At 34.6% G+C, this 26485-nt stretch overlaps 1 protein-coding gene across 10 annotated transcripts in view; it reads left to right on the top strand.

Moving 5' to 3' along the window:
* Positions 1-26485, top strand: part of KLHL13 (kelch like family member 13) — a 228254-nt gene that overhangs the window by 145817 nt on the left and 55952 nt on the right. For all 10 annotated transcript variants that reach the window (XM_039842514.1, XM_039842512.1, XM_039842510.1 and 7 more), the window contains one exon: positions 10732-10873. In XM_039842514.1, coding sequence (XP_039698448.1) covers positions 10732-10873 — 142 coding nt within the window. The remainder of the gene's footprint in view (positions 1-10731; positions 10874-26485) is intronic.

The following is a 26485-nucleotide window of genomic DNA, read 5'->3' on the forward strand; positions in this document are numbered from 1 at the left end:
TTTTTGCTGAACAGAAGCTTTTTAGTTTGAGGTAGTCCCATTCATTTATTTTAGCTTTTACTTCCCTTGCCTTTGAGGTCAAATTCATAAAACCCTCTTTAAGTTCAAGGTCCTTGAGCTTTGTTCCTATGTTTTCTTCTATGCATTTTACTGTTTCAGGTCTTATACTTAGGTCCTTAATCCACTTTGAGTGAATTTTGGTGTGTGGTGATACATGACAATCTAGTTTCATTCTTTTGCAGGAAGCCTTCCAAATTTACCAGCACCATTTATTGAAGAGGCTTTTCTTTCTCCACTGTATGTTTTTGGCTCTTTTGTCAAAAATTATTTGCCCATATAAATATGGGTTTATTTCTGGGATCTTGATTCTGTTCCACTGGTCCCTGTGTCTGTTTTGCTGCCAATATCATGCTGTTTTGATTCCTGTCACTTTATAGTATAATTTGAAGTCGGGCAGAGTGACGCCTCCAGCCTCATTCTTTTTTCTCAGAATGGCTTTGCCAATTTGGGGTCTTTTGTGTTTCCATACAAATCTGATGATATTTTGTTCTATTTCTTTAAAAAATGCCAATGGGATTTTGATGGGGATTGCATTAAATCTGTATAATGCTTTAGGCAATATGGTCATTTTAACTATGTTGATTCTTCCAATCCAAGAGACGGAATATCTTTCCATTTCTTTGTATCTCCTTCACTTTCTTTTAATATGATCTTGTAGTTTTCATTATATAGGTCTTTCACGTTTCGTTAAATTTATTTGTAGATATTTTATTCTTTTTGCTGCAATTGCAAAAGGAATTATTTTTTCCTTTCTTTTTCTGACACTTCATTATTAGAATATAGGGACGCTATGGATTTTTGAACATTGATTTTGTATCCAGAATCTTTACAGTATTTGCTTATTGTTTCTAGTAGTGTTCTTGTGGAGTCTTTAGGGTTTTCAATATAGAGAATCATGTCATCTGCAAATAGTGAGAGTTTGAATTCTTCGTTTCCTATTTGGATGCCTTTTACATCTTTCTCTTGCCTAATTGCACTTGCTAGGACCTCGAATGTTGTATTTAATAATAATGGCGATCGTGGACAGCCTTGACTTGTTCCTGATCTTAGAAGGAAGGTTTTTAGTTTTTCACCATTAATTATAATATTGGCTGAAGGTTTCTCATATATGGCCTTTATTATGTTAAGGTACTTTCATTCTACATCGATTTTGTTAAGTGTTATGATCATAAATGGATGCTGTATCCTCTCAAATGCTTTTTAATGCATCTATTGATATGATCATATGATTCTTATTTTTTAATTTGTTTATGTGATGTATCATATGAATCGATTTGCGTATGTTGAACCATCCCTGTGCCCCTGAGATCAAACTCACTTGATCGTGGTGTATAATCTTTTTAATACGTTTAAGATTTTATTTAGGATTTTCGCATCTGTGTTCCAGAGATATATTGGCCTGTAGTTTTCTTTTTTCTATTATCTTTACCAGGTTTTGGTATCAGAGTAATATTGGCCTCATAAAATGAGTTGGGGAGTATTGCCTCCTTTTCGATTTTTTTGGAAGAGCTTGAAGAGAATAGATATTAAATCTTCTTTGAATTATTGATAGAATTCACTGGTGAAGCCATCTGGTCCTGGACTTTTACTTTTTGGTAGGTTTTTGATGATTGTTTCAATTTTCATACTGTTTATCGGTCTATTTAGATTTTCTAGTTCTTCTTGATTCAGTCTAGGAGGATTGTATTTTTCTAAGTACTGGTTCATTTCTTTTAGGCTATTAAATTTGTTATTATACACTTTTTCAAAGTATTCTTGCAAGATCCCTTGTATTTCTGTAATGCCAGTCATTATTTCCCCTCTTTCATTTCTGATTTTATTTATTTGTGTCCTTTCTCATTTTTCCTAGTGAGTTTAGCCAGGGGTTTGTCAATTTTATTAACCTTCTCAAAGAACCACCTCCTTGTATTTATTTTTTCTATTGTTTCTTTGTTTTCAATTTCATTTATTTCTGCTCTAATTTTGATGATTTCTTTTATTCTGCTGATTTTAGTCCTCATTTGTTCTTCCTTTTCTAGTTTTTTTTATTTTATTTTATTTTATTTTATTTTATTTTTAAGATGAAGCATTAGGTTGTTTATTTAGGCTAGTTCTTAATTTTAGAGATAGGCCTGTAATGATATGAACTTTCCTCTTATGACTACTTTTGCCGTGTCCCAAATGTTTTGATATGTTTGTACTATCATTATCATTCAGTTCTTGATATCTCTTGATCTCACTTTTTATTTCTTCTCTGACTCAGTTATTCTTCAGTAGCATGTTATTTAATCTCCATATATTTGTGGTTTTTCCTGATTTCTTTTTGCACTTGATCTTTAATTTCAAAGCATTATGATCAGAGAATATGGTTGTTATGATTTCAACCCTTTTATATTTGTTAGGGTATCTCTGTGTCCCAGTATGTGGTCGATTCTTGAGAATGTTCTATGTGCACTAGAGAAGAATGTATAAGCTGCTGTTTTGGGATGGAAGGCGCTGTAAATATCAATTATGTCCAGTTTGTCTAATGTGTCATTTAGGGATGTTATTTCCTTTTTGATTTTCTTTTTGGATGATCTGTCCATATCCTTCAGTGGGGTATTTAGGTCTCGTACTATGATAGAGTTTTGGTTTATTTCTCCCTTTACTTCTGTTAATAATTGCTTTACATATTTCAGGGCTCCCTGATTGAGAGCATTGATATTAATAAGTGTTATGTCTTCTTGGTGCATGATTTCCTTTATCATTATGAAGTGTCCCTCAGTATCTTTCTTTACCTTTTTTATTTCGAAGTCTATTTCATCTGATATTAGTACTGCTACTCCCGCTTTTCTCTGATTGCCGTTTACGTGAAATATCATTTTACGCCCTTCAACTTTGAGTTTGTATTTGTCTTTGGAGCTCTGAGATGTTTCTCCTGGAAGCATCATATGGTTGGGTTTTGTTTTTTGATCCATTCTGTAACTGTGTGCCTTTTTATCAGTGAGTTCAGTCCATTTACATTTAGGTTGATTATTGAAATACGAGGTCTTCTTATAGCCATTTTAACTTTTGCTTTCTGGTAGCTCAGTGTTTCCATTGCTTCCTTGTCCTTGTGTTTTCGTTTTCTTTATTTTGGTTGGCTTTTGTGGGTTTTCCCTCTGGTTCTTCTGGTTTTATGTTATATACTTCAGTTCTGAATCTTTGGTGTGGGTTACCATTACAAATATGAAAAAGATAGTTACATATATACAGTTGTCCATTTTCTTCTGCATTTGCCTTATCTCCTTTCCCCTTTGAGAATTTGGATCTTTGAATCTTCCCCTTTTCAGTCATTGTTATTTTAATTTGTCCTTATGTATGCTGAGCATTCATTACTATCTTGCTATAGCAATTTTCTTATTATTTAAGCTTACAATGTCCTGTTCTTAGTAAGGGTTGCACTCTTCTGCTTCTATTTGCTTCATAGTCACTTTACTCCTAATTATGTATTTTTTTGTTTGTTTTGTTATTTTGTTTTAAGTGAACTGACCCCTTTCAGTATTTCCTGTAGTGCAGGCCTCTTAGTGGAGAATTCCTTCAATTTTTGTATGTCTGGAAAGGTCTTAATTTCTCCTTCATATCTAAAGGAGAGCTTGAGTGGATACATTATTCTAGGCTGGTAGTTCTTTTCACTTAATAGTTTCAATATTTGATTCCATTCCTTTCTGGCTTGTAAGATTTGCGCTGAGAAGTGAGAGAATAATCTAATGGTTTTTCCTTTATATGTTACCGCTTTTTTTTTTCTCCCTGGCTGCCCCGAGAATTCTGTCTTTTTCATTGATTTTTGATAACTTTAATACAATATGTTTTGGTGAAGGCCTTTTTGGGTTGATATAACTGAGTGTTCTGTTGACTTTTTGAATTCCAAGGTCCAGCTCATTCCTCAGATTTGGGAAATTCTTGCCCACTATATGTCTGAAAATGCTTTCTAGTCTCTGCTCCTTTTCCTCATCTTTGATAATGCTCATTATTCTTATGTTTCCTCTCCTGATGGTATTTGCTAGTTCTTGTATTTCTCTTTCATTAGTTTTCATTCTTCGGTTTTTCTCTTTTTCCTTCTGATTTATTTCTAGATTTCTGTCTTTGATATCACTGATCCCTTCCTCCATTTGGTCAACTCTATTTCCCAAGCTCGCTATTTCATTTTTCAACTCTTGCAGTGTGTTCTTCATCTCCAGAAGTTCTATTCGGTTGCTTTTGAGGGTTTCAGTCTCGTTGCTCTGCTCATCTAGTTGTTTTTTGAATTCCTGAAATTATTAATTTGAGTTGTTTTGAATCTCATTGAGTTTTTTCAGAAGTACCCTCCTGAATTCTTTGTCATTTAAGTCGCACATTTCTATGCCTGTAAGCTTATTTTCTGGAGATTTTTTTCTTTCTTTCTGAGATGCCTTGTTGCCTTGCTTGTTCATGGTGTTTAATGGAGTATTTCTGTGCCTGCGCATTAATGGAAATATATTCTGTTGTTTTTCCAGAATGAAGATTTATTATATAAAGTTCTCTCTTTAGCCTGCTGCAAAGAAAGTGCTTTTCTTTTGGTTTCCAGTAGGTGGTGTCCAAGCCTCTTGGATCCCTGCTTTATATAAATCCTAATGTCTTTTTTATTTTCTTGTAGATATTTAATCACACTTACTACTCTCAGTTTCAGTCCCGGTCAGTGTTAGCAACAGTTTTAGTAGCATTCGCTCAGTTTTCCCTGGGGCTCCGTGGTGTTTGGTCTCAGAGGGTATGGCGAGAGGGGCCCTCTGTGTTCGAAGTTTGGGCTGGGGCTCTGCCTTGGTTTTGCAATCATGGCCAGTAAAAATCAACTGTTTTTTCTCTGCTCTCCTGTTCCACTTCTCTGCTTTCTGCCCTGATAACTGGTCACTGCTACCGGCTGCGAAGAAGTTCCGGCACTTCCAGGCAGGCTGATCAAGGAAGTTGGGGCACTTTCACCCCTCCCCCTCCTCCTGCAAAGAGCTCTGGAGGCTATGAGAGGCAGCTTTTTTACTTCTCCCAGTCTACCATCCGACACCTGGGGTTCTGACCTGTGGTAGTTCTTATGCGCAGATTCCACGCTGAGAAGTGCTGATTTTCAGTTTGGGTGTTTTTTGTTGAATTTTAGATGTTCAGCTTATTGTTGTTTCAAGGGGAGAGATCTTCTCTCACTCCACCCTGTTTTTCCAGCTCTCTGATTTTTTTTTTAAATTTCCCTCTTTGCTTCCTTAATGGAAGTTGAGTAGGTGAGAGAGAGAATATCACCCAGTTTTTGTTTGGGAGGGCTGAAAAGGGGGAGTGAAGATTCTAAATTTTGTAACGTAGGGTCTTTATTAATATCTTTAGACTTTAATACAGTATGCATACTTTAAATCTATAGAAAAATCAATGAGAAATGACTTCTATCATCTTAAGTTTTTAAGTTATTTCTCAAGGATGGAAGGAAATGCCTTGTCAGATTTAGCACTCAAATTCAAATGAGTATGAGAACAGATGACTAAATTTCTCCTCCACTTGCCATGCAACTTTATCACAAGAAATGTTTCTTTTAGCAAATGCTGTTGCTTGTAGACACTTCTCTGTTGCAGAGCAGAAAAACAAATGGAGAGGGAGTACTTCTTTGAAGAAAATTTTTTTCTTGATTTTCTTTTTAAATTGTAAGTGTGAGAAACATATACTTTATTTTCCTGGGGCATGGATGGTGGAAAACATGAGTCAGTGCCTTGATTAACCAACTCAATTTGTTATATATCATTTGTTGTATGCCATTCATGGCTTATATTTTTGTTTTTGTTTTATTTTGTTATTGTTACTATCTCGTATACCAATCCACTGGCACTGACTTTCAGTTATGATAACATTATTACTCTGAGAAATAACAATATTTGTATTATACTTGTGCCACTAAAACTTCTATTTTTTTTGTTACAGTGGAATTATGTTATTAGAATACATCGTTAGATTTAATCACTTTGTAATATAATGGTTGCAAGCAAAAAGATTGGAAAGTAGAGAAAAGATAAAGGTGTTGTTTATATACTTTTACCTTTTTAGCTTTTATCTGATTCATTTATTTTTCCCTTCAGAAATTAATAGTACAGGAAAGTAAAGGGAACAATTTGACAACTATTTTGATAGCCCTAGGCTGTATTTTTTTTTCTGCAACAACATAGATCTTTCTAGCATCTTTTATTCACAGCACACATCACAGTGTATTGGCATATATAAATAACTTCTCTACCAGGAAAAGTGAAGTATTTTATGTATTTTCATGCTAATAATTTTAAAAAGCACTAAAATGTCCTTTTCCTTGACATTGAAATTTGACTTGGCTTTTTGTATAACATTGAACTGGTGCTTCTAATAATAGAAACCAAGAAATTGAAATACACATTTTATGATTTATCAAGTTGATACCTCATTTTTAAACACAAAAGTGCTCATTTCAGTGGATTTTGTGCAAATATTTTTTTGAGAGCATATGGAGATTGATGAGTGTTGTATTTGGTGTTTTTAGATCCAAATGATACAATTATGAGATACACTTCCCTCCCCTATATAGCATACCACCAAACCTGATTGCTACAGTGAATTCTAAGAGTATATGGTTCTTTATAAAATGTCTGCCAAACTATTAACTCTACAGAACTAGTCATGGTAGAAAACATATTTGAACCAGGTTGACAGAGCAGCCTACCTACCAGGTCGTACACATAATACATAATCTTTTATTGTCATGGTGTTCAGTATAAAAAAAATGTACATTTAATAATTTAGAATTTCTATTTAAAAAATCATTGGAGTGAACAGTGCCTTGCAAATGGCAGAGACTTAATACATGTTTTCACTAGAAATGTTAAGAGACTTAATACATGTTTTCACTAGAAATGTTACTCTACTCTTTGATAAATTTATAAGTTTAAAGATGGAATCTTTGCTTTAATTTGCATATTCTGGAATATTAATGAGGTTAAACATTTTTCTACTGTTAACCATTTGTACTTACTATATCTTTATGAATTCTCTGTTAATATCATTTACATATTTCTCTCGGGGGTAATTTTTAAAATATGGGAGTTTTAGAGGCAAGAGTATAATGTTAGCATCACCCTGTTAACATATGACAATTGGGCTGACTTTTTATTTCTTTTGTCTTTAAACAGCAGTGCAAAGAATTGTCGTAGTGTACGTTCAGTTAGACCACCTTTAAAATGCTTTCAGTAAAAGGATCAGACAGTGCTCTCTGAAATAGGAATTGTTCTTTTTAAGCATGCACATTTAACTTATTCATGTATACTTTGTGAAAGATTGGTTTTGTGCTCTGTGGTTGGTCATTGTTTAGAAAATAAGATGTATCCAGTCATAATGAGTATGGTGGGTGTGGCATGGTAGCAATATACAAACATTGTAAGAAAAATATTTGATTTTTAGAAAGAAAATTAATGAACACAGCCTCTCCCATGAATAATTTTATACTGTTGAAGAAATGTAACTATTTGGACAGGATTTGTTTGATTCTAAGTTAGCATATAAAAATGAATTCAAATAAAATTATTTTAAGCAGAATTTTAAAAATTATTATTCTTACATGAGTTATATAGAACAATGCATTTTTACATAATTGTTTTATAACCATCAAAGCCATTATATACTCATCTACTGTAAACACTTGACTTTTCAAATTAATGGGTCATTAATTAAAAGTTTGAAAGCCAGCCATATTATCTTGTCAAGAAAGAGAGGAGATATTTTATTGTTAGGTAGTCTTGAAAGAGTTAGTTGTAATTAATAATCCTACTGTGTTTCTTACCTCAGGGAGTCAACCCTCTGAGTAGGAAGTTATTTAGAACATGAAATTGCTTTAGAAAAAAATTTTCTGAGGAGATTAATCCCTCTACATCAGGGTTTTTCAACCTTGGCACTCTTGACATTTTTGCTACAGTACATTTTTGATGTGGAGGACTTTCTTGTTCATTGTAAGATGTTTAGCAGCATCCCATTAGAGAGTAGCACATACCCACTCCCCCTTGCAACAATGAAAAATGTCTCCAGATATTATCAAACATAAGGGAGTGAGAGGCAAAAATCCCCTTGGTCCCTCTTCCCCTACTGAGACCCACTGGTCTTTATATTGTTTTTAACCATTTGACTTGTAAAAAAGATTTAAAAATGTTATTTTTTCTTGGAATTACTCAGATAATCATTTGTTTAAGCATAGTTTAATATACTTCTGGTCTGAGGTTTGCAGAAAGTTTTTACCTCCTTGCAGTGTTGAAGAACAATGTTCTTCACATCTAGTCAGTAAGCTTAATAAAAAGAGCTAGAAGAGAATATTGAATCTGCTGAGAAGGTTGACATGTCATGTACTGTTACTAATGCAGAAATAATAGGAAGTGTTCTGAATGTTAAAAAGTCAAAAGATGTTGACAAAAAGTCATGAAGGAGATGATTTTAGTGAAGCCTTCTTCAGTTTTTGGAGTAATTAATTAGAAAGCCAGCCATATTTTGCCAAGAAGAGGCTGCATTTTCACATTCTGCTTTTCAAGTTTAAGAGCAAGAGACAAATGGCAAGTAAACAAGTTGTTATCTCTAGTTTATTTTTAAAGTGATTTCCAGAATATGTCATAGAGTAGTGTGGTTTCAGCTTTATTCCTGTCCTGGATGCTATCTGTGGTTCTATAAAAATGATAATTGATAGTCATTTAAAACACTGCATGATAAAGAAATGTCTTTAGAATGATCCATAGAAATGAGATTCTGTATTCATTCAGATGACATACATTAAACCTCTCATGTGCCAGGTTCTGTGCAAGGAATAAAGAAAATAAGAAAACATTCTGCTTGAATACCCCATTAAAATTATTTTAATAATTCTAGATGAATTGGAATTTTCTGATGAGGGATACCAATCGCCATCAATCTATTACACACTTTTCCAATTGATTCTGTAATTTTAAATGTCTGTTTGCAAAAGCTGTTTAAAAGTGTGTGTGAATGCTATACATCATGTATATAATTTAATTCTTTTAAAGCTATTTCTGAAAATGTGGAATGCTATATTCATTTTTTATGCTTTTTAAAATCTTACTTAAATTATTCTTTTTATTAAACATCCATGAAAGTTGAGTAAAACATAGTCCTACATTATTAATTTATTTTTGGTTAAACTGTGGCTCTAATATCATTAAGAAAAATGGATATCACCCTCAAGGCTAGAAGTTTTGCTAATTATTGCTAGTTGCTGTCAGAATTTAAAAAGCGGGATCTTTATTAATGTATGGTACAGTCATGAAACTTTTTTTTACTGTTAAAATTGATCAACTTCCATTATAGGTATAATAGGGAAAAAAGTGAAATCTTTATGATATTTGATAGACCAGCGTTAGAAAAGCAAATGATTCATCATTTAAGAAGTTACAGATAAATAGAAAAAATACAGAGTTCTAGTACTTGAAAATCCAGTCTTTCGCCTTCTTTTCTAATGTCCATTTCAGCAGTCTACATCAGGAATACACAAACCCATTCAGAGCCATGGGCTTCCTGCTCTTAGGCAGATCATTCAGAGACAATTTTAACAATTTATACCTGAGGAAATGCAGGTCGACTAGTCTAAGGAATAATGAAAAGTTGTACCATGACGGTTATAGTGTAACCAAACTGAGGCCCTTTAACTATTAAATATTTTGACATGTTCTCTATGGAACTAACTGATCTGTTGAATACAGGTTCTCCAATCTCTTTTATGGTACCTAAAAATTACTGATATAGTATATGTGGTCATAGCTTGTATTTATTATTTTTATTATTTATTTCTTTGAAAAGATGGAAATGCCACCAGACTGTAAATATTTAGCTAAATAATCCCAAACTACTAAGTGAGAGATACTTCTAGAAAATGAAATTATTTCACATGTAAAATTTTTTTTGTTCAGTTGGGGTTAATTAGAACTATGATAATACAAGAGGAAATAATGTTGTAATATATCACAGTTAATTTTGACTTTTATTAATGGGGTCATTGGAATTTGGAATCAGACTAAACTTATATTCAAATACTGGCCCAACCACTTTAATAACTTTTCGACTTTAGGTAAATTATTTTTAACCCTCTGTGGCTCATTTTTCCTACCCTGAATAAAAAGGACATAATAATAGTACCTATTGCACTGGATTGTTTTAAGGATTATATGAGGTCATGTGTGTAAATTTCTTGGCAAGTACTTGATACATAGTGATTGCTGAGTAAATGACAGATATTATTTTTATCTTTCTAAAAATAAGCATCCCAAATTAATTTTAACTGCGAATAACACAATTTGATCATATTGTTATCTACATAGTGAAATACCGAAAGCAATTACTTTGGCACTAAAAAAAAACCCTCTGTGATTATGGTTTTGAACCAGCTTTTGATTTCTCAGGTCTCACTTATCTTTATTGATCTCAGTAAGCCTTTTGCATATATATATATATAATGTGTATATATATATGCATATATATTACATATATACATATATATTTATACATGTATATATAAAATATAAAATGATATGAGCCTAAAATACAGTGAAAGAGAATTCAGTATATTCAGTCAGATGATTGACACTAGTGACTGATTATTTCTCTAAATAATCTCATTATCGTGAATTAATGATAACTTTTAATTTGCTTTTCCTTCTGATTTCAAAATATTTTCAGATCTCTCGTGGAAGAGGAAGATCATCACATGAAATTGTCCCTTGGAAGCAGTGAAATGGGCCTCTCATCCCATTTGCAATCTTCCAAGGCAGGAGCCACACGCATCTTTACCAGCAATACCCATAGTTCTGTGGTGTTACAGGTAATCTAAGTTGTCCCTTTTGTAGTATTTACATGGCTTTAGAAACCACCCAGAGTTTTTATTTATGGTGTGGGATGTGGTATGGGATAGTGGCGTGGATAGTGGGAGAAGTTGTGTTTGTTTGGGGACAAGGAATATAGAGAAACTTTCTGTATTTTCTGCTCAAGTTTGCTGTGATCCTAAAACTTCTCTAAAAAAATAAAGTTTATTAATTTAAAAAAACAACAAACACTTGAAGAGAAAACTGCGTACTTTCATGATGTTAAAAAATTCCCCAGAGTTCATTCTTCATTTTATTTGTCTGTAAAGGAGGTCTTGTGGTTATGCCAGTTTCTTAGAGAATGTTATATCTGGCAACGTAAACTTTCCCATTATGTCTCAGCTAACATAAATATCACAAAATTCCTACACTCAATTTTCTAGTTCCTCATTTGCAACCTATTTTACTATCACCTTTATCATGATTCTAAAGATTGTATTTATTTAGTGTTTCAACTCACATTGGTGCTAGTAGTGGAGAGAGTGAGGGTGAGGACTGCTGGATACAAACACACTAATACATGTAAGAACTAATAACTCACATCAAAGGATAGGGCAGAAAAGCAATAGAAAGCACCCCCCCCAAAAAACACAAAAAACTGCAATGTTGAGGTATTTAGTGTAGAAATGAGTCCAAGTACTTCTGACACTTGTGGAATCTCCTTGATCTCTGTGAGCATTGCTAAATTAGAGAACAATATGATGCTAGATACTCATAAATGTCTCCTAGAGATAGTTAAATTCTATCAATGTTCTCTGCTTAGTAAGATTAGAAAATACATTTTTCAAACAAATCTCCCCAGGTGAATTTCATGCATATCCCTAGTCAAGAATCATTATAGTAAAGTAGTTTAGAGTGTATAGTGCATTAGTATAGTACAGTATAGTATATAGCATAGTGAGAGAAGAAGCTTATCCTTGCTGTGTAACCTTGCTGTGTCATGCGCTTTATCTGGGTTTCATTTTTTCTTATGACTCTTGACTAAGGAGATCTCTAAATTCCCTTCTAGTTCCCATCTGTGTGATTCAATGAAATTGTATTTTCCCAATGTTTCAGTTTCTAATGGGAGCTGGGTTTTATGGTTCATTGTCCTGTGGGTATCATTGACAGAAATATGACGGTCAGGAAGGAAAAGCTTTACATCTTCTAGCATCTAAATTCTATGTAAATGGTTTAATTGTTGATTTTTTAAGGTCAAGGGAGGAGAAAATGAGGAGTCAAACAGATAGGAAAAGCATGAGAGGAAGAGGTTTTTTGTTATATTGAAGCACTCTCTCTAAAAAAAATAGAGACCCACATACTCTTCCACTATAATTCTTCTCTATCCATGACCATAGTCATGTGTTAAAGCCAATTTTTGTGGTCCCGCTAATTTTTTTAATGTACTTTAATCCAAATAATGAAACCTACTGCAGTGCATGAAAAAGATTTAGATCAGTGGTCCACATATTTTAGTTTGTATCACAAGGAGGAGGGCTATTAAAACAATGAGCACTGGGCCCCACCCCAGAGTTTCTGAATCAAAAACTGGGAGTGGGGCCTAGAAATGTGCATTTCTAACAAGTTCCCAGGTGATGCTGCAGGCCCAGGGAACATACTTTTAGAATCACTGTTCTATAGGCAAGTTCCTTCTTCCACCAAGAGAGATGACCTCTTCCTTTCTCCCTTTATATCATGTAGAGATAAGTTAATGTTATAATGGGGAAACAATGTAAATAGGGTAAATATCCATCCATAGGGAGATGGCTACATAAATTATGTTGCATCAACTATGTAATACTGTACAATCATTAAAAAGAGTGAGATAGATCTATATGTATTGAATGGAAAGAATATATTAAATGAATAAAGAGGACAAATGTGGTATAGCCATACAATGGGATATTATTCAGCTATATAAAGGAATGAAGTACTGAGACATGTTACAACATAGATGAAGCTTGAAAATATTACGCTACATTTAAGGAGTTAGTCGCAAAATACCACATATTATATGATTCTATTAATTTGAAATGCCCAGAATAGGGAAATCTATACAGACAGAAGGTAGACTAGTGGTTGCTTACAGCTGGAGAAAATCCAAGGATACACAGGTGATAGCTAAAGGGTACAGGGTTCCTTTTTCAAGTAATGAAAATATCCTAAAAATTATTGTGGAGATGATTAAGCATATTATCTGTAAATATACTAAAAACCACTGAATTGAACCGTTTTAATGGGTGAATTGTGTAGTATGTTACATCTCAGTAAAGCTGTTAAAAAAGTAACAAGGTGATAGGTATTGTATAATCCCATATATTTATAGACAAAAATACACAATATGCATACATATACATGAATGTAAATATACAACAAAAGGTCTGAAAACGTTAGGGAGGCTGATGAATGATGTCTTAAGACTTTGCGCTCTGTATAACCATGCACTGTTTAATTTTTTTACAATGGAAATATTTTTGCGTATAACCTGTGTAATTAAAAATAAATAATGGTTGAGTACGAGGCAAAATGACATAGATGATAGAAGCTTCGTTCTACCCTCTTGCAACCACATCAATGTTGAGACGGAAACACGGAGCAAACAGCAAGCAGAGTCTCCTGGGAGTCTAGATGAACAGAAGACTTACAACTAGAGAGAGAAATAAGAAATCACCCTGCACTGGGAGGAGGTAGGAGGAGGCAAAGACATGAGCCTGCCTGGTTCCCATCAGCTGAGCGGAACAGAGGCTACGGCAGCTGCAGACTCTTCTTAAAGGGGCTGTGTCTGTAACTGGGTCTTGAGGTGAGGACCTGCTTGCTCCAGGTACCAGACCTGGGTCAGCTGCTCGGGGGACACCAGGGACTTATAGGGAAACACTGAGTTGTCGGAGTGAGGGCTGAGGGGAGACTCGCTCTGTATAGAAGTGCCGGTGGTATGCACTGTTCCTCTTTTGAACCCACCCCTCCCAGTGTGCAGGACACAATGCCACCATAGCTGAGATGTCATTGAACTGGATAACAGAGGTCACTCGACCCAGAGGATTCCCTGAAACTCTGCTTCCCCTAACTCGTGGCCCCACCCAAGCCACATCCAGTTGTGTCCTTGGTGAGTCCGATGCAACTTGCTGAGCAGCACCAAGACACTGGTGTCAGCTGATCTCAGTTTCTGGTGAGGCTTCTTGAGGCAACTATAAATACAGCATCTGTGGATTGCTTGTTGAATCTTAACAGGTGGCCCCAGAGGAGCACACGGTGGGGCTAAACTTGGTCTGAAGCTGAACCCCTCTCAGGACTGTGCCACTGGACACCTACCAAACAAAACTGTGCTAATAGGATCAGGAGACGTAGGAGCTTTGCTTAGTACATAGAAACAGACACAGAAAGGCAGCCAAAATGGGAAGACAAAGAAGCAGAAACCATGAGAGAACAGAACAGAGATCCAGGAAAAAATGGAGTCAAGAAATCTAACAGATGCAGAGTTCAAAACACTAGTTATAAAGATACTCAATGAACTTAGGGGAAGTGTAGATGAATTCAATGAGAACTTTTGCAAAGAGATAAACATAAAAATGAAATGGAAATTATAAAAAAGGAACCAGTGAGAAATGAGTAACATTATCTGAAATGAAGAGTATATTAGAGAGAATCAACAGAGTGGAGGAAGAAGAGAATCAAACCACCGATATAGAGGATGTGGAAGCCAAGGACACCCAGTCAGAACAGCAAGAAAAAAGTAACCAAGACTATAATAATAATTTAGGGAGTGTATGGGACACGATTAAGGATAAAAACATCCATGTTATAGGGATAGCTAAAGAGGGAGAACAAGAAGCTGAATATTTATTTGAAGAAATAATGATGGAAAACTTCCCTACCCTGGTGAAGGAAATAGACAACAAACCCAAGAAGTTCGGAGAGTCCCAAGAAAGAGGAGCCCAAAGAGGCCCACACCAAGACACATCATTATTAAAATGCCAAAGGTTAAATACAAGGAGAGAATTTTAAAAGAAGCAAGAGAAAAGCAATTAGTCACTTACAAGGGAGCTCTCGTAAGACTGGCAGCCGATTTCTCAAAAGAAACTGTAGGACAGAAGGTCTTGGCCAAATTATTCAAAGTGTTGAAAACCCAGGATCTACAACCAAGAATACTTTATCCAGCAAAGCTATAATTTAGAGTCGAAGGACAGATAAAGAGCTTCTCAGACAAAAATAAACTAAAGGAGTACATCACCACCAAGCCAGTATTACAGGAATTGTTGGAGGGACTTCTTTAAGAAGAAAAGTCATGAATCAAAAACATGGATAAAGAATGATAATAGCTACATTCCTATCAACAAATATCTCAAATGGAAACAATAAGTGATCCAGCCAAAAGATAGTGAAGCTGAATGGATAAGAAAACAAGACCCCTACATATGCTGCCTATAAGAGACTCACTTCAGATTCAAAGACACACACAGACTAAAAGGAAGGGGATAGAAAAAGATATTGCCTCAGTGGACCTAGAGGGTATTGCGCTGAATGAAGTAAGTCAGAGAGAGAAAGACATATACCATTTGATTTCACGGACATGTGGAATCTAAAGAACAAAATAAACAACAACAACAAAAAAGGAAACAAACTCATAGATACAGAGAATATTTTGAAGGCTACTAGATCATGAGAAAGGTTTGGAGGGATTTGAGGGAGACAGTGAAAAAAGGCAAAGGAATTAAGAAGTACAAATGAATAGATACAAAATAGTCATGTAGATATAAAGTGTAGCATAAGGAAAATAGTCAAAAATGTTGTAAAAATATGTAAGGGGGAAAAGGGGTCATTGATATAGTGGGGTGACCACTTTGTGAGTCATATAGATTTCTAATCACTATGCTGTACAATTGAAACTAATATATATTATCGTACGCCAACTATAATTGAAAAAACAATCTCACTGGATTGTACAATGTAATTATGAGCAACTAATTGTCTATTATACTTCAATAAAGCTAGGGAAAGAAAGGTAGGATGACCAATTATGACCGTTGAGGATAGGATTCATGCACAGGAGTAATTTGTTTTGCAACATTTATATTCACTGTATCTATCTTAATTTTTAAGATTGTCTGCTTTTGACAAAACCTCTATTCTCTTGGAATGAAGACAAGTGTCATCTGTAATGTTTTCTCATGGCTCCCCAACTATTTGTCTGCTCTCCTGGTTTTCACCAAATTGTAAAATATAAATGCTCAGATAATGAGCTTGCAATTTCTTAAATTACTATTTTTCAAGGTTGTCTTCATTTTTCTCTTCTGTTTATATATTTGAATATAAAAAGGGAAAGTACAATCCCTTTCTATGTCATTAAGAAGCTATTTGAAAATTCCCAATAATGACTTATAATGACCTAAAGATATTCCATTTTTCTACTCATTTTACACATTGGATAACATTTTTTATGTTGTTCCACAAACAATGTAAAATTTTAAAAGAAGTTTTTCACTAGTATTCTTGTGGAAAATTCTACACCAATATGTAAATTCTTTTTCTTGTCTGAATTTATTTTCTTCTGTATGAAAAAAACGCTATAAAATATTGATATTGTATTACTCTTGTTATTTCTGTTATGATTATTTTAAGCCTGCATTGAGCTTTATTTCTTTATTGGGTAGGACAGACAAATGTGGTTCCCTTAGCATGAACAGATGCATGAATAAATCTTTACCTAGTCTCCATGGTCAGGTCTCTTTATGCTGGATACATGGGTAAGCTTTTGGGAGTCAACAAATCTCTTCACCTCTGAAATTAAATGCAAAATTATGTATGTGCAATCATGTAGTTTGCAGGGAGAAGGTCCTTGTTATTTATCAGCTTCTCAAATACCCCCTAAAGTGATGACAGCCATTACTCTGGATTAATTTGCTACCTCTGAGCTATTACTTACTCTACTTAAAAAATAAAGGTGAAGTTTTGGAGTTATACTTTTATTTTTACAAAAAAAAAATAATGATTGACAAAATAAATGTAGCTGTGTCTTAGAACCCCTAGCTTTGTAACATTTTAGCTCAGCCATTGTTGGTCCAGGCTGGTGGTAAGAACAGTGATGTGAAAGTTTGTATTAAGTGAAGATGATTTTTCCTAAACTGATTTTTAAATGTTTTAACATTTTCTGTGGTAGTGTAGAGCTACCACTCTATATCGTTTTTGAAAAACTATGTATGCTTTTTAAAAAAGTCTATTAAAAATTATGTTCTCATAAATAATTTTTAAGTACAAGTACCAACAGAGACCTTTTTTTTTTGTATCTAATCTTAGGTATGTGGTTGTCAAGGGAACAAGCTAGAGAAGTGTGTAATGTGTTAAATGCTATCATTGTTTTAAAATTAGCAATCACACAAACTCCAGCTTTGAAGGCATCAAATGTAGCTGTCAGGGGAACAGATCCATGGGGAAAGGCTGTTTTGAGAAGTCTCACTCTGCAGTATTACCCACTGCTTAACTATAATGGGAAGGACATAGATTTAGGCCAAAACTGGAATCCTAGTTTTACTGCTTATAAGCTAGTTCTGTGACTTTGGGAAAGTCAATTATCCCCTCTGGGCCAACTTCCTTATCCATAATATGGGTAAAAGATGTGAGGATTAATTCTGGCAATTTATAGGAAAATAAAGTGCATAATAAATATCCATTTACTTTTCTTCCATTTGAGTCAAACAGGGAAGGTGTCACAGAAAATGTAGCTAATCAGAAGTGATGGGTGTGCCAAATAAAGCATTCATCTGGTGGACTTGATCTGCTTTAACAGATTAGTTGACTCTATTAAATGGGCTTTAACAAACTAGGCCAGCAAAGAAAGTGTCTAGAAAGAATTTTGATTCCAAATAGGCTTGGATTCCTAGAACATTGAACAAATCCCAGGAGAATCTATGAGGAAATTAGCAGTGCAAATGACTTTTACTCAAGTAAAGATAATTAACCAGGGTTTGCTAAAGTAGTAACTGGTAAAAAACCATAATTGCTTCATTTCCCTCACTCTTTTCTTACTACTCCAGCTGTGGTTACTTCTCATGAAAAACTTCCATCCTTTGACTTTATTCTATTATCCCAGGTCGTCAACATCTTTCTCTTACTACTCTATTCTATAATTCATTGAATCATACCCTTCCTCATACCTTCATTGATTAAAAATAACAGCTTTATGGAGATACAATTTAAATATCATATATTCATCCATTTAAATTATACAATTAAAAAATAAAGTGTGCAACTCAATGGTTTTTAATATACTCATAGTTTTGCAAATATTGTCACAATCCCTTGAAGAAATTATCATCCCCTCGAAAAGAAACCTTGTATCCATTAGCAGTCACTCCCCACTTACCCCCAATCCTAGGCAACCATTAATCTACTTGCTGTCTCTATAGTTTGTTTATTCTAAACATTTCATATAAATTATACAATGCGCAGTCTTCTGTGACTGATTTCTTTTGCTTAGCATGTTTTAAAGGTTCAGCCATGTTGTACATTGCATCAGTACTTCTGTCCTTTCTATGACTGAATAATATTCCATTGTATGAATATGCCACTATTTAAAATATATATATATATTTATTTATTTATTTTTTATTAATTTTTTTAAAATTTCACCTTCCATAGTTGGATTTCTGTCACAACATATTTGACCCCTTTATCCCATCTATTTTAAAATTACAGTTGGCATACAATATTATATTAGTTTCAGGTGTACAGCATAGTAATTTGACATTTATGTAAATTATGAAGTGATCACCCTGATAAATCTAGTACTCAACTGACACCATACATAGTTATTACATAGTTATACTGATGACTATATTCCTTATGCTACTTTTCATTCCCATGACTGTTTTTGTAACTACCAGTTTGTACTTTTTAATCTCTTCCCCTTTTTCACCCACCCCAGAACCCCCAACCCATCTGGCAAACATCAAAATGTTCTCTGTATCTATGAGCTTCTTTTTCTTTTGTTTGTTTATTTTGTTCTTTAGATTCTATACATAAGTGAAATCATATGGGATTTGTCTTTCTCTGTGTGATTTAGTCTACTCAGCACAATACCCTCTAGATCTATCCATGTTACTGCAGATGACAAGATTTCATTATTTTTTTATGGCTACAAAATATTTCATTGTATTTATGTACCACCTCTTCTTTATTAATTCATCCATTGACGGACACCCAGGTTGCCTCCATATCTTGGCTATTGTAAATGATGCTGCAATGAATATAAGGATGTACATGTCCCTTCAAAGAATGTTTTGGATTTCTTCAGGTAAATATCCAGAAGTGGGATTATTGGGCCCTTCTTTGTCTCTTGCCATGCCTTTGTTTTAAAGTCTATATTGTCTGATATAAGTGTTGCTATCCCAGATTTTATTTTTAATTTCAATTTTCATGAAATATATTTTTCCATTCCTTTATTTTCAGTCTGTATGTGTCTTTTGATCTGAAGTGGGTCTCTTATAGGTAGCCTATGTAAGGATCTTGTTTTCTTATCCATTCATCTACCACGTCTTTTGATTAGAACATTTAATTCATTCACATTCAAAGTAATCGTTGACAGATATTTAGTTATTGCCATTTTATTTTTCATATTTTTGACCTTTTTTCCCTTTCTTCTCTAAGAAGTCCCTCCAACTTTTATGTTTGTGTTTTGTGTGTGTGTGTGTGTGTGTGTGAGAAACTATCTTTGCTTCAATTTTAAGTGGTAACCTTGAGGGATAGAGTAATCTTAGTTGTAGATCCTTGCTTTTCATCACTTTGAATATTTTATGCCAACCCTTCTGGCCTGCAAAGTTTCTCTTGAAAAATAAGCTTACAGCCTTATGGGAGCGCCCTTGTAGGTAATTAACTGCTTTTCTCTTGCTACTTTTAAGATTCTTTCTTTGTCTTTTACATTTGGCATTTTAATTATGATGTGTCTTGGTGTGGGCCTCTTTGAGTTCATCTTGTTTGGGACTGTTTGTACTTCCTGGGCATGGAAGTATATTTCCTTCCCCAGGTTAGGAAAGGTTTCTGTCATTATTTCTTGAAATAGTATTTTAATTCCTTGCTCCCTCTTTTCCTTCTGGTCCCCTATAATGTGAATGTTGGAACACTTGATGTTGTCCCAGAAGTCGCTTAAACTACTGTCATCTTTTTGGATTTTTTTTTTCTTTTACTGTTCTGATTGGGCATTTTCTGCTACCTTGTCTTCTATTAATTTTTTAATTCAGCTTTTATTTATTTATTAAATATTATTATTTTAAATTAAGTTTATTGGGGTAACATTGGTTAATACAATTATATAATTTTTAGGTGTACATTATAATTTGACATCTATATATCCTATTGTGTGATTACAACCCAAAGTCCAGTTTCCTTCAGCTACCGAACATTTAATCTTCTTTACCCAGTTCACCCCTAGCCCCCTATATTTGACCTCCTTTACCCCAACTACCTCAAACCTCCTCCCCCACGCCCTACCCTCTGGTAACCACTAGTCCATTGTCCATGTCCATGAGTCTCTGTTTGTCCTGTTTATTTGTTGCTTTTGGTTTATATCCCACAGATAAGTGATATCATGTGATTTTCAACTTTTTCAGTCTGGTTTATTTCGCTTAGCATGATTATCTCGAGGTCCATCCATGATGTCGCAAATGGCAGCACTTCATCTCTTCTTATGACTGAGTAATATTTCATTCTATATATGTACTACAGCTTCTTTAGCCAATAATCTATTGTAGGACACTTCAGTTGCTTCCATGTCCTGGCCACCATGAATAATGATGCTATGAGCATTGGTGTACAAATATCTTTTTGGATATGGGTTTTCAAGTCTTTGGGGTAAATACCTAGTAGTGGAATTGCTGGATCATATATTAGAATAATTCTTAGTTTTACAAGGAACCTCCATACTGATTTCCATAGTGACTGTACCAATTAGCAGTCCCACCAGTAGAGTATGAGGGTTCCTTTTTCTCTGCATCCTCTCCAACATTTATTACTTGTCCTGTTGATTATAGGTATTCTAACAGGTGTGAGATGGTATCTCATTGTGGTTTTGATTTGCATTTCCCTAATAGCAATATTGAGCATCTTTTCATATGTTTGTAGGCCACTTGTATGTCCTCTAGGGAGAAGTGTCTGTTCAGGTCCTCTGCCCATTTGTTGATTGGATCGTTTGTTTTTGTTGTTGTTGTTATTGAGTCATATGAGTTCTTTCTATATTTTGGATATTAGGCCCTTACTGGAGGCGTTACTTGCAAATATATTTTCTCATTCTGATGGTTGTCTCTGTACCTTGCTGATGGTTTCTTTAGCTGAACAGAAGCTTTTTAGTTTGATGAAGTCCCATTCATTTACTTTCACTTTTACTTCTCTTTCCTTTGAGGTCAATTTAATAAAATTCTCTTTAAGTCCAAGGTCCTTGAGTTTCGTTCCTATGTTTTCTTCTATGCATTTTATTGTATCAGATCTTATATTCAGTTCCTTAATCCATTTTGAGTTAATTTCGGTGTGTGGTGATAGACAATAGTCTAATTTCATTCTTTTGCAGACGGCCATCCAATTTTCCCAGCACCATTCTCCACAGAATGTTTTTGCCTTTTTTGTCGAAAATTATTTGCCCATGTGAATATAGGTTTACTTCTGGACTCTTGATTCTGTTCCACTGCTCTGTGTGTCTCTTTTGCTGCCCATACCATGCCATTTTGATTATTGTCTTTTCGTAGTATAATTTGAAGTCGGGCAGAGTGACGCCTCCAGCCTCATTCTTTTTTCTCAGGATGGCTTTGGCAGTTTGGGGTCTTTTGTGCTTCCATACAAATCTGATGATAGTTTGTTCTATTTCTTTAAAAAATGCCGATGGCATTTTGATAGGGATTGCATTAAATCTGTATAATGCTTTAGGCAATATGGTCATTTTAACTATGTTGATTCTTCCAATCCAAGAACACAGAATATCTTCCCATTTCTTTGTGTCTTCTTCGATTTCTTTTAATAGGGTCTTGTAGTTTTAATTATATAGGTCCTTCACATGTTTTGTTAGATTTATTCCTAGGTATTTTATTCTTTTTGTAACAATTGCAAAATGAATTATTTTTTCTACTTCTTTTTCTGACACTTCATCATTAGAGTATAGTAACGCTATGGATTTTTGAACATTGATTTTGTATCCAGAACCTTTATTGTATTTGATTATTGTTTCTAGTAGTGTTCTTATGGAGTCTTTAGGACTTTCTATATAGAGAATCATGTCATTCACAAATAGTGACAGTTTGACTACTTCGTTTCCTATTTGGATGCTTTTTATATCTTTCTCTTGCCTGATTGCATTTGCCAGGACCTCCAGTGTTACATTGAATAGCAGTAGCGATAGTGGGCAGCCTTGCGTTGCTCCTGATCTTAGAGGGAAGGGTATTCGTTTTTCACCATTAAATAAAATGTTGGCTGAGTGTTTGTCATATATAGCCTTTATTATGTTAAGGTACTTTCATTCTATACCGATTTTCTTAGGTGTTTTGATCATAAATCGATGCTGTATCTTGTTGAAGGCTTTTTCTGCATCTATTGATTTGATCATATGATTCTTATTTTTTAATTTGTTTATGTGGTGTATCATATTAATCGATTTGCGTATGTTGAAACATCACTTCCCTGAGATGAAGCCCAGTTGATCTTGGTGTATAATCTTTTTAATATGTTGCTGTATTCAGTTCACTAGTATCTTATGAGGGAATTTTGCATGAGAGATATTGGTCTGTAGTTTTCTTTTTTTCTGTTATCTTTACCAGGTTTTGGTATCACAGTAATATTGGCCTCATAAAATCATTTGGGCAGTATTGCCTCCTCTTTGATTTTTTGCAAGAGTTTGAGTAGAATAGGTATTTAATCTTTGAATGTTTGGTGGAATTCCCTGGTGAATCCATCTGGTCCTGGATTTTTACGTTTTGGTAGGTTTTTGATGATTGTTTCAATTTCCATATTGCTGATTGGTCTATTTAGATTTTTTAGGTCTTCTTGATTCAGTCTAGGAAGATTGTATTTTTCTAAGTACTGGTTCATTTCTTCTAGATTATTAAATTTATTATTATATAATTTTTAATAGTATTCTTGCATGACCCTTTGTATTTCTGCGATGTCAGTCGTAATTTCCCCTCTTTCATCTTTGATTTTGTTTATCTGTATCCTTTCTCTTTTTTCTTTAGTGAGTCTAGCCAGGTTTTTGTTTTTTTTTAATTTTATTAATCTTCTCAAAGAACCAGCTCTCTGTTATATTTCTTTTTTTCTTTTTCTTTTTCTTTTTTTGTTTTCAATTTCATTTATTTCTGCTCTAATTTGGATTATTTCTTTCCTTCTGCTGAATTTAGGCCTCATTTGTTCTTTCTTTTCTAGTTTTTTTAAGATGAAATATTAGGTTGTTTATTTGGACTCATTCTTGTTTTTAGAGATAGGCCTGTAATGATATGAACTTTCCTCTTATGACCGCTTTTGCAGTGTCCCAAAAGTTTTGATATGTTGTACTATCATCATCATTCTTTTCTATGTATCTCTTGATCTCTCTTTTTATTTCTTCTCTGACTCAGATATTCTTCAGTAGCATGTTGTTGAATCTTCATGTGTTTGTGGTTCTTCCTGATTTCTTTTGCAATTGATCTCTAGTTTGAAAGCATAATTATCAGAGAGTATGGTTGGTATGATTTCAACCCTCTTATATTTCTTGAGGCTATTTCTGCACCACAGTATGTGATTAATTCTTGAGAATGTTCCATGTGCTCTAGAAAAAAATGTGTAAGCAGCTATTTTAGAATGGAAGCCTTTGCATATGTCGATTATGTCCAGTTGGTCTAATGTGCCATTTAAGGATGTTATTTCCTTATTGATTTTCTGTTTGGATGATCTGTCCATATCCAGCAGTGGGGTATTTAGGTCCCCTACTACACTAGTGTTTTGGTCTGTTTCTCCCTTTATTTCTGTTAGTAATTGCTTTACATATTTCGAGGCTTCCTGATTTGGAGCATAGATATTAAGAAGTGTTATGTCTTCTTGGTGCATGATTCCCTTTATCATTATGAAGTGTCCCTTCATATAATCCTTTACCTTTTTTATTTTGAAGTCTATTTCATCTGATATTGGTACCACTATTCCCACTTTTCTTTGAATGCCATTTACTTGAAATATCATTTTCCACCCTTTCAGTTTGACTCTATATTTTTCTTTGGAGCTGAGACGTGTCTCTTGGAGGTAGCATATGGTTGGGTTTTGTTTTTTGATACATTCTGAAAATCTGTGCCTTTTTATTGGTGAGTTCAGTCCATTTACATTTAGGGTGACTATTGAAATATGAAATCTTCTTATAACCATTTTTACTTTTGCTTTCTGGTAGCTTGGTGTTTCCCTTGCTTCTTGGTCTTTGTGTTTTCTTTATTTTGGTTGGCTTTTGTGGGTTTTGCCTCTGATTCTTCTTGTTTTATGTTATATCTTTCTGTTCTGACTCTATGGAGTGTAGTTACCTTTACAGATATGAAAAAAGTAGTTATGTATATACAGTCATCCATTTTCTTCTGTGTGTGCTTTATCTCCTTTCCCCTTTGTGAATTTGGATCTTCGAATCCTCCCCTTTTCAGTTATTGTTATCTCAGTTTGTTTCTATGTATGCTGAATGTTCATTACTATCTTGCTGTAGCAGTTTTCTTATTTTTATTTAGGCTCACAATGCCCTGTTCTTAGTAAGGGTTGCACTCCTCTGCTTCTATTTGCTTCATAGTCATTTTACTCCTAATTATGTATTTTTTTGTTTTGTTTTGTTATTTTGTTTTAGGTGATCTGACCCCTTTCAGTATTTCCTGTAGTGCAGGCCTCATAGTAGAGAATTCCCTCAATTTTTGTATGTCTGCAAAGGTCTTAATATCTCCTTCATATCTAAAGGAGAGCTTAGCTGGATACATTATTCTAGATTGGTAGTCTTTTCACTTAATAGTTTCAATATTTGATTCCATTCCTTTCTGGCTTGTAAGATTTGTGCTGAGAAATCTGATGATAATCTAATGGGTTTTCCTTTATACCTTAACTGTTTTCTTCTCCCTGGCTGCCCTGAGAATTCTATCCTTGTCATTGATTTTTGATAACTTTAATACAATGTGTCTTGGTGAATGTCTTTTTGGGTGAGATAATTGGGTCTTCTGTTGCTTTCTTGAATTCCAAGGTCCAGCTCATTACTTAGATTTGGGAATTCTCATCCACTATATGTCTGAAAATGCTTTCTAGTCCCTGCTCCTGTTTCTCTCCTTCGAGAATGCCCATTATTCTTATGTTTCCTATCCTGATGGTATCAGCTAGCTCTTGTATTTCTCTTTCATTATTTTTCATTCTTCGGTTTCTCTCTTCTTCCTTCTGATTCATTTGTAGATTTCTGTCTTCGATATCACCGATTCTTTCCTCCATTTTTTCGACTCTATTTCTCAAGGTTGCTATTTCATTTTTCAACTCTTGCAATGTTTTGTTTTGTTTTGATCTCCAGAAGTTCTGTTTGGTTCTTTTTGAGAGTTTCAATCTCCTTGTTCTGCTCATCTAGCTGTTTTTTTTTTCTGAAGTTGTTGATATGACTCGTTTCGGAACTCACTGAGTTCTTTTAGAAGTATCATCCTGAATTCTCTGTCACTTAAGTCACATATTTCTATGTCTATAAGCTCATTTTCTGGAGATTTTTTGTCTTTCTTTCTGAGATGCCTTGTCATCTTGGTTGTTCATGGTGTTTAATGGACTATTTCTGCGCTTGGGCATAATGGAAGCATATTCTGTTGTTTTTCCAGAAAGAAGATTTATTATATAAAGGCCTCTTTAGCCTGCTGCAAAGAAGGTGCTTTTCTTTTGATTTCCAGTAGGTGGTGTCAAATCCTCCTGGATCCCTGCTTTATATAAAGCCTAATGTCTTTTATTTTCTTGTAGATTTTAATCAAACTTGCTAGTCTCAGTTTTAGTCCCTGTCAGTGTTAGCAACAGTTTTGGTAACATTTGCTTAGATTTCCCAGGGGCTCTGCGGTGATTGGTCTCGAAGGGTACGTGGGGAGGGGCCCTCTGGGTTGGGGATTGGGGGTTAAGGCTCAGCCTTGGTTTTGCTACCAGGGTCGGTAGAAATCAACTGTTGTTTCTCTGCGGTCCCATCCCACTTCTCTGCTTTCTGCCCTGATGACCGAGTCCTGCTGCTGGCTTGTAGAAAAGTCCCGGCACTTCCAGGCAGGGCCGATCAGAAAAATTGCCACACCTTCACTCTTCCCCCTCCTCCTGCAAGTAGCTTTGGCGTCTGCGAGAGGGAGCTTCTAAATTTGTCCCAGTCCACCGCCTGGCACCCGGGGTTCTGACCTGTGGTAGCTCTTAGGTGTAGATCCCACGCTCAGATGTGCTGGTGTGTAGTTTGGGTGTTTTTTTGTTGAGTTTTAGATGTTCGGTTTATTGTCGTTTCAAGGTGAGAAATCTGAGGACGTCTCTCACTCCGCCTTGTTTTTCCAGAATCCCCACCTTTTCTGCTAAATCACTGATTTTATCTTCTGCTTTTCTAATATTTTTTGTTGCCCTCTAATGCATTTTTTAAACATTTA

This window comes from Pteropus medius, unplaced genomic scaffold (genome assembly GCF_902729225.1).
Source record: "Pteropus medius unplaced genomic scaffold, Ma_sr-lr_union100, whole genome shotgun sequence".
Classification (NCBI taxonomy): Eukaryota; Metazoa; Chordata; class Mammalia; order Chiroptera; family Pteropodidae; genus Pteropus; species Pteropus medius.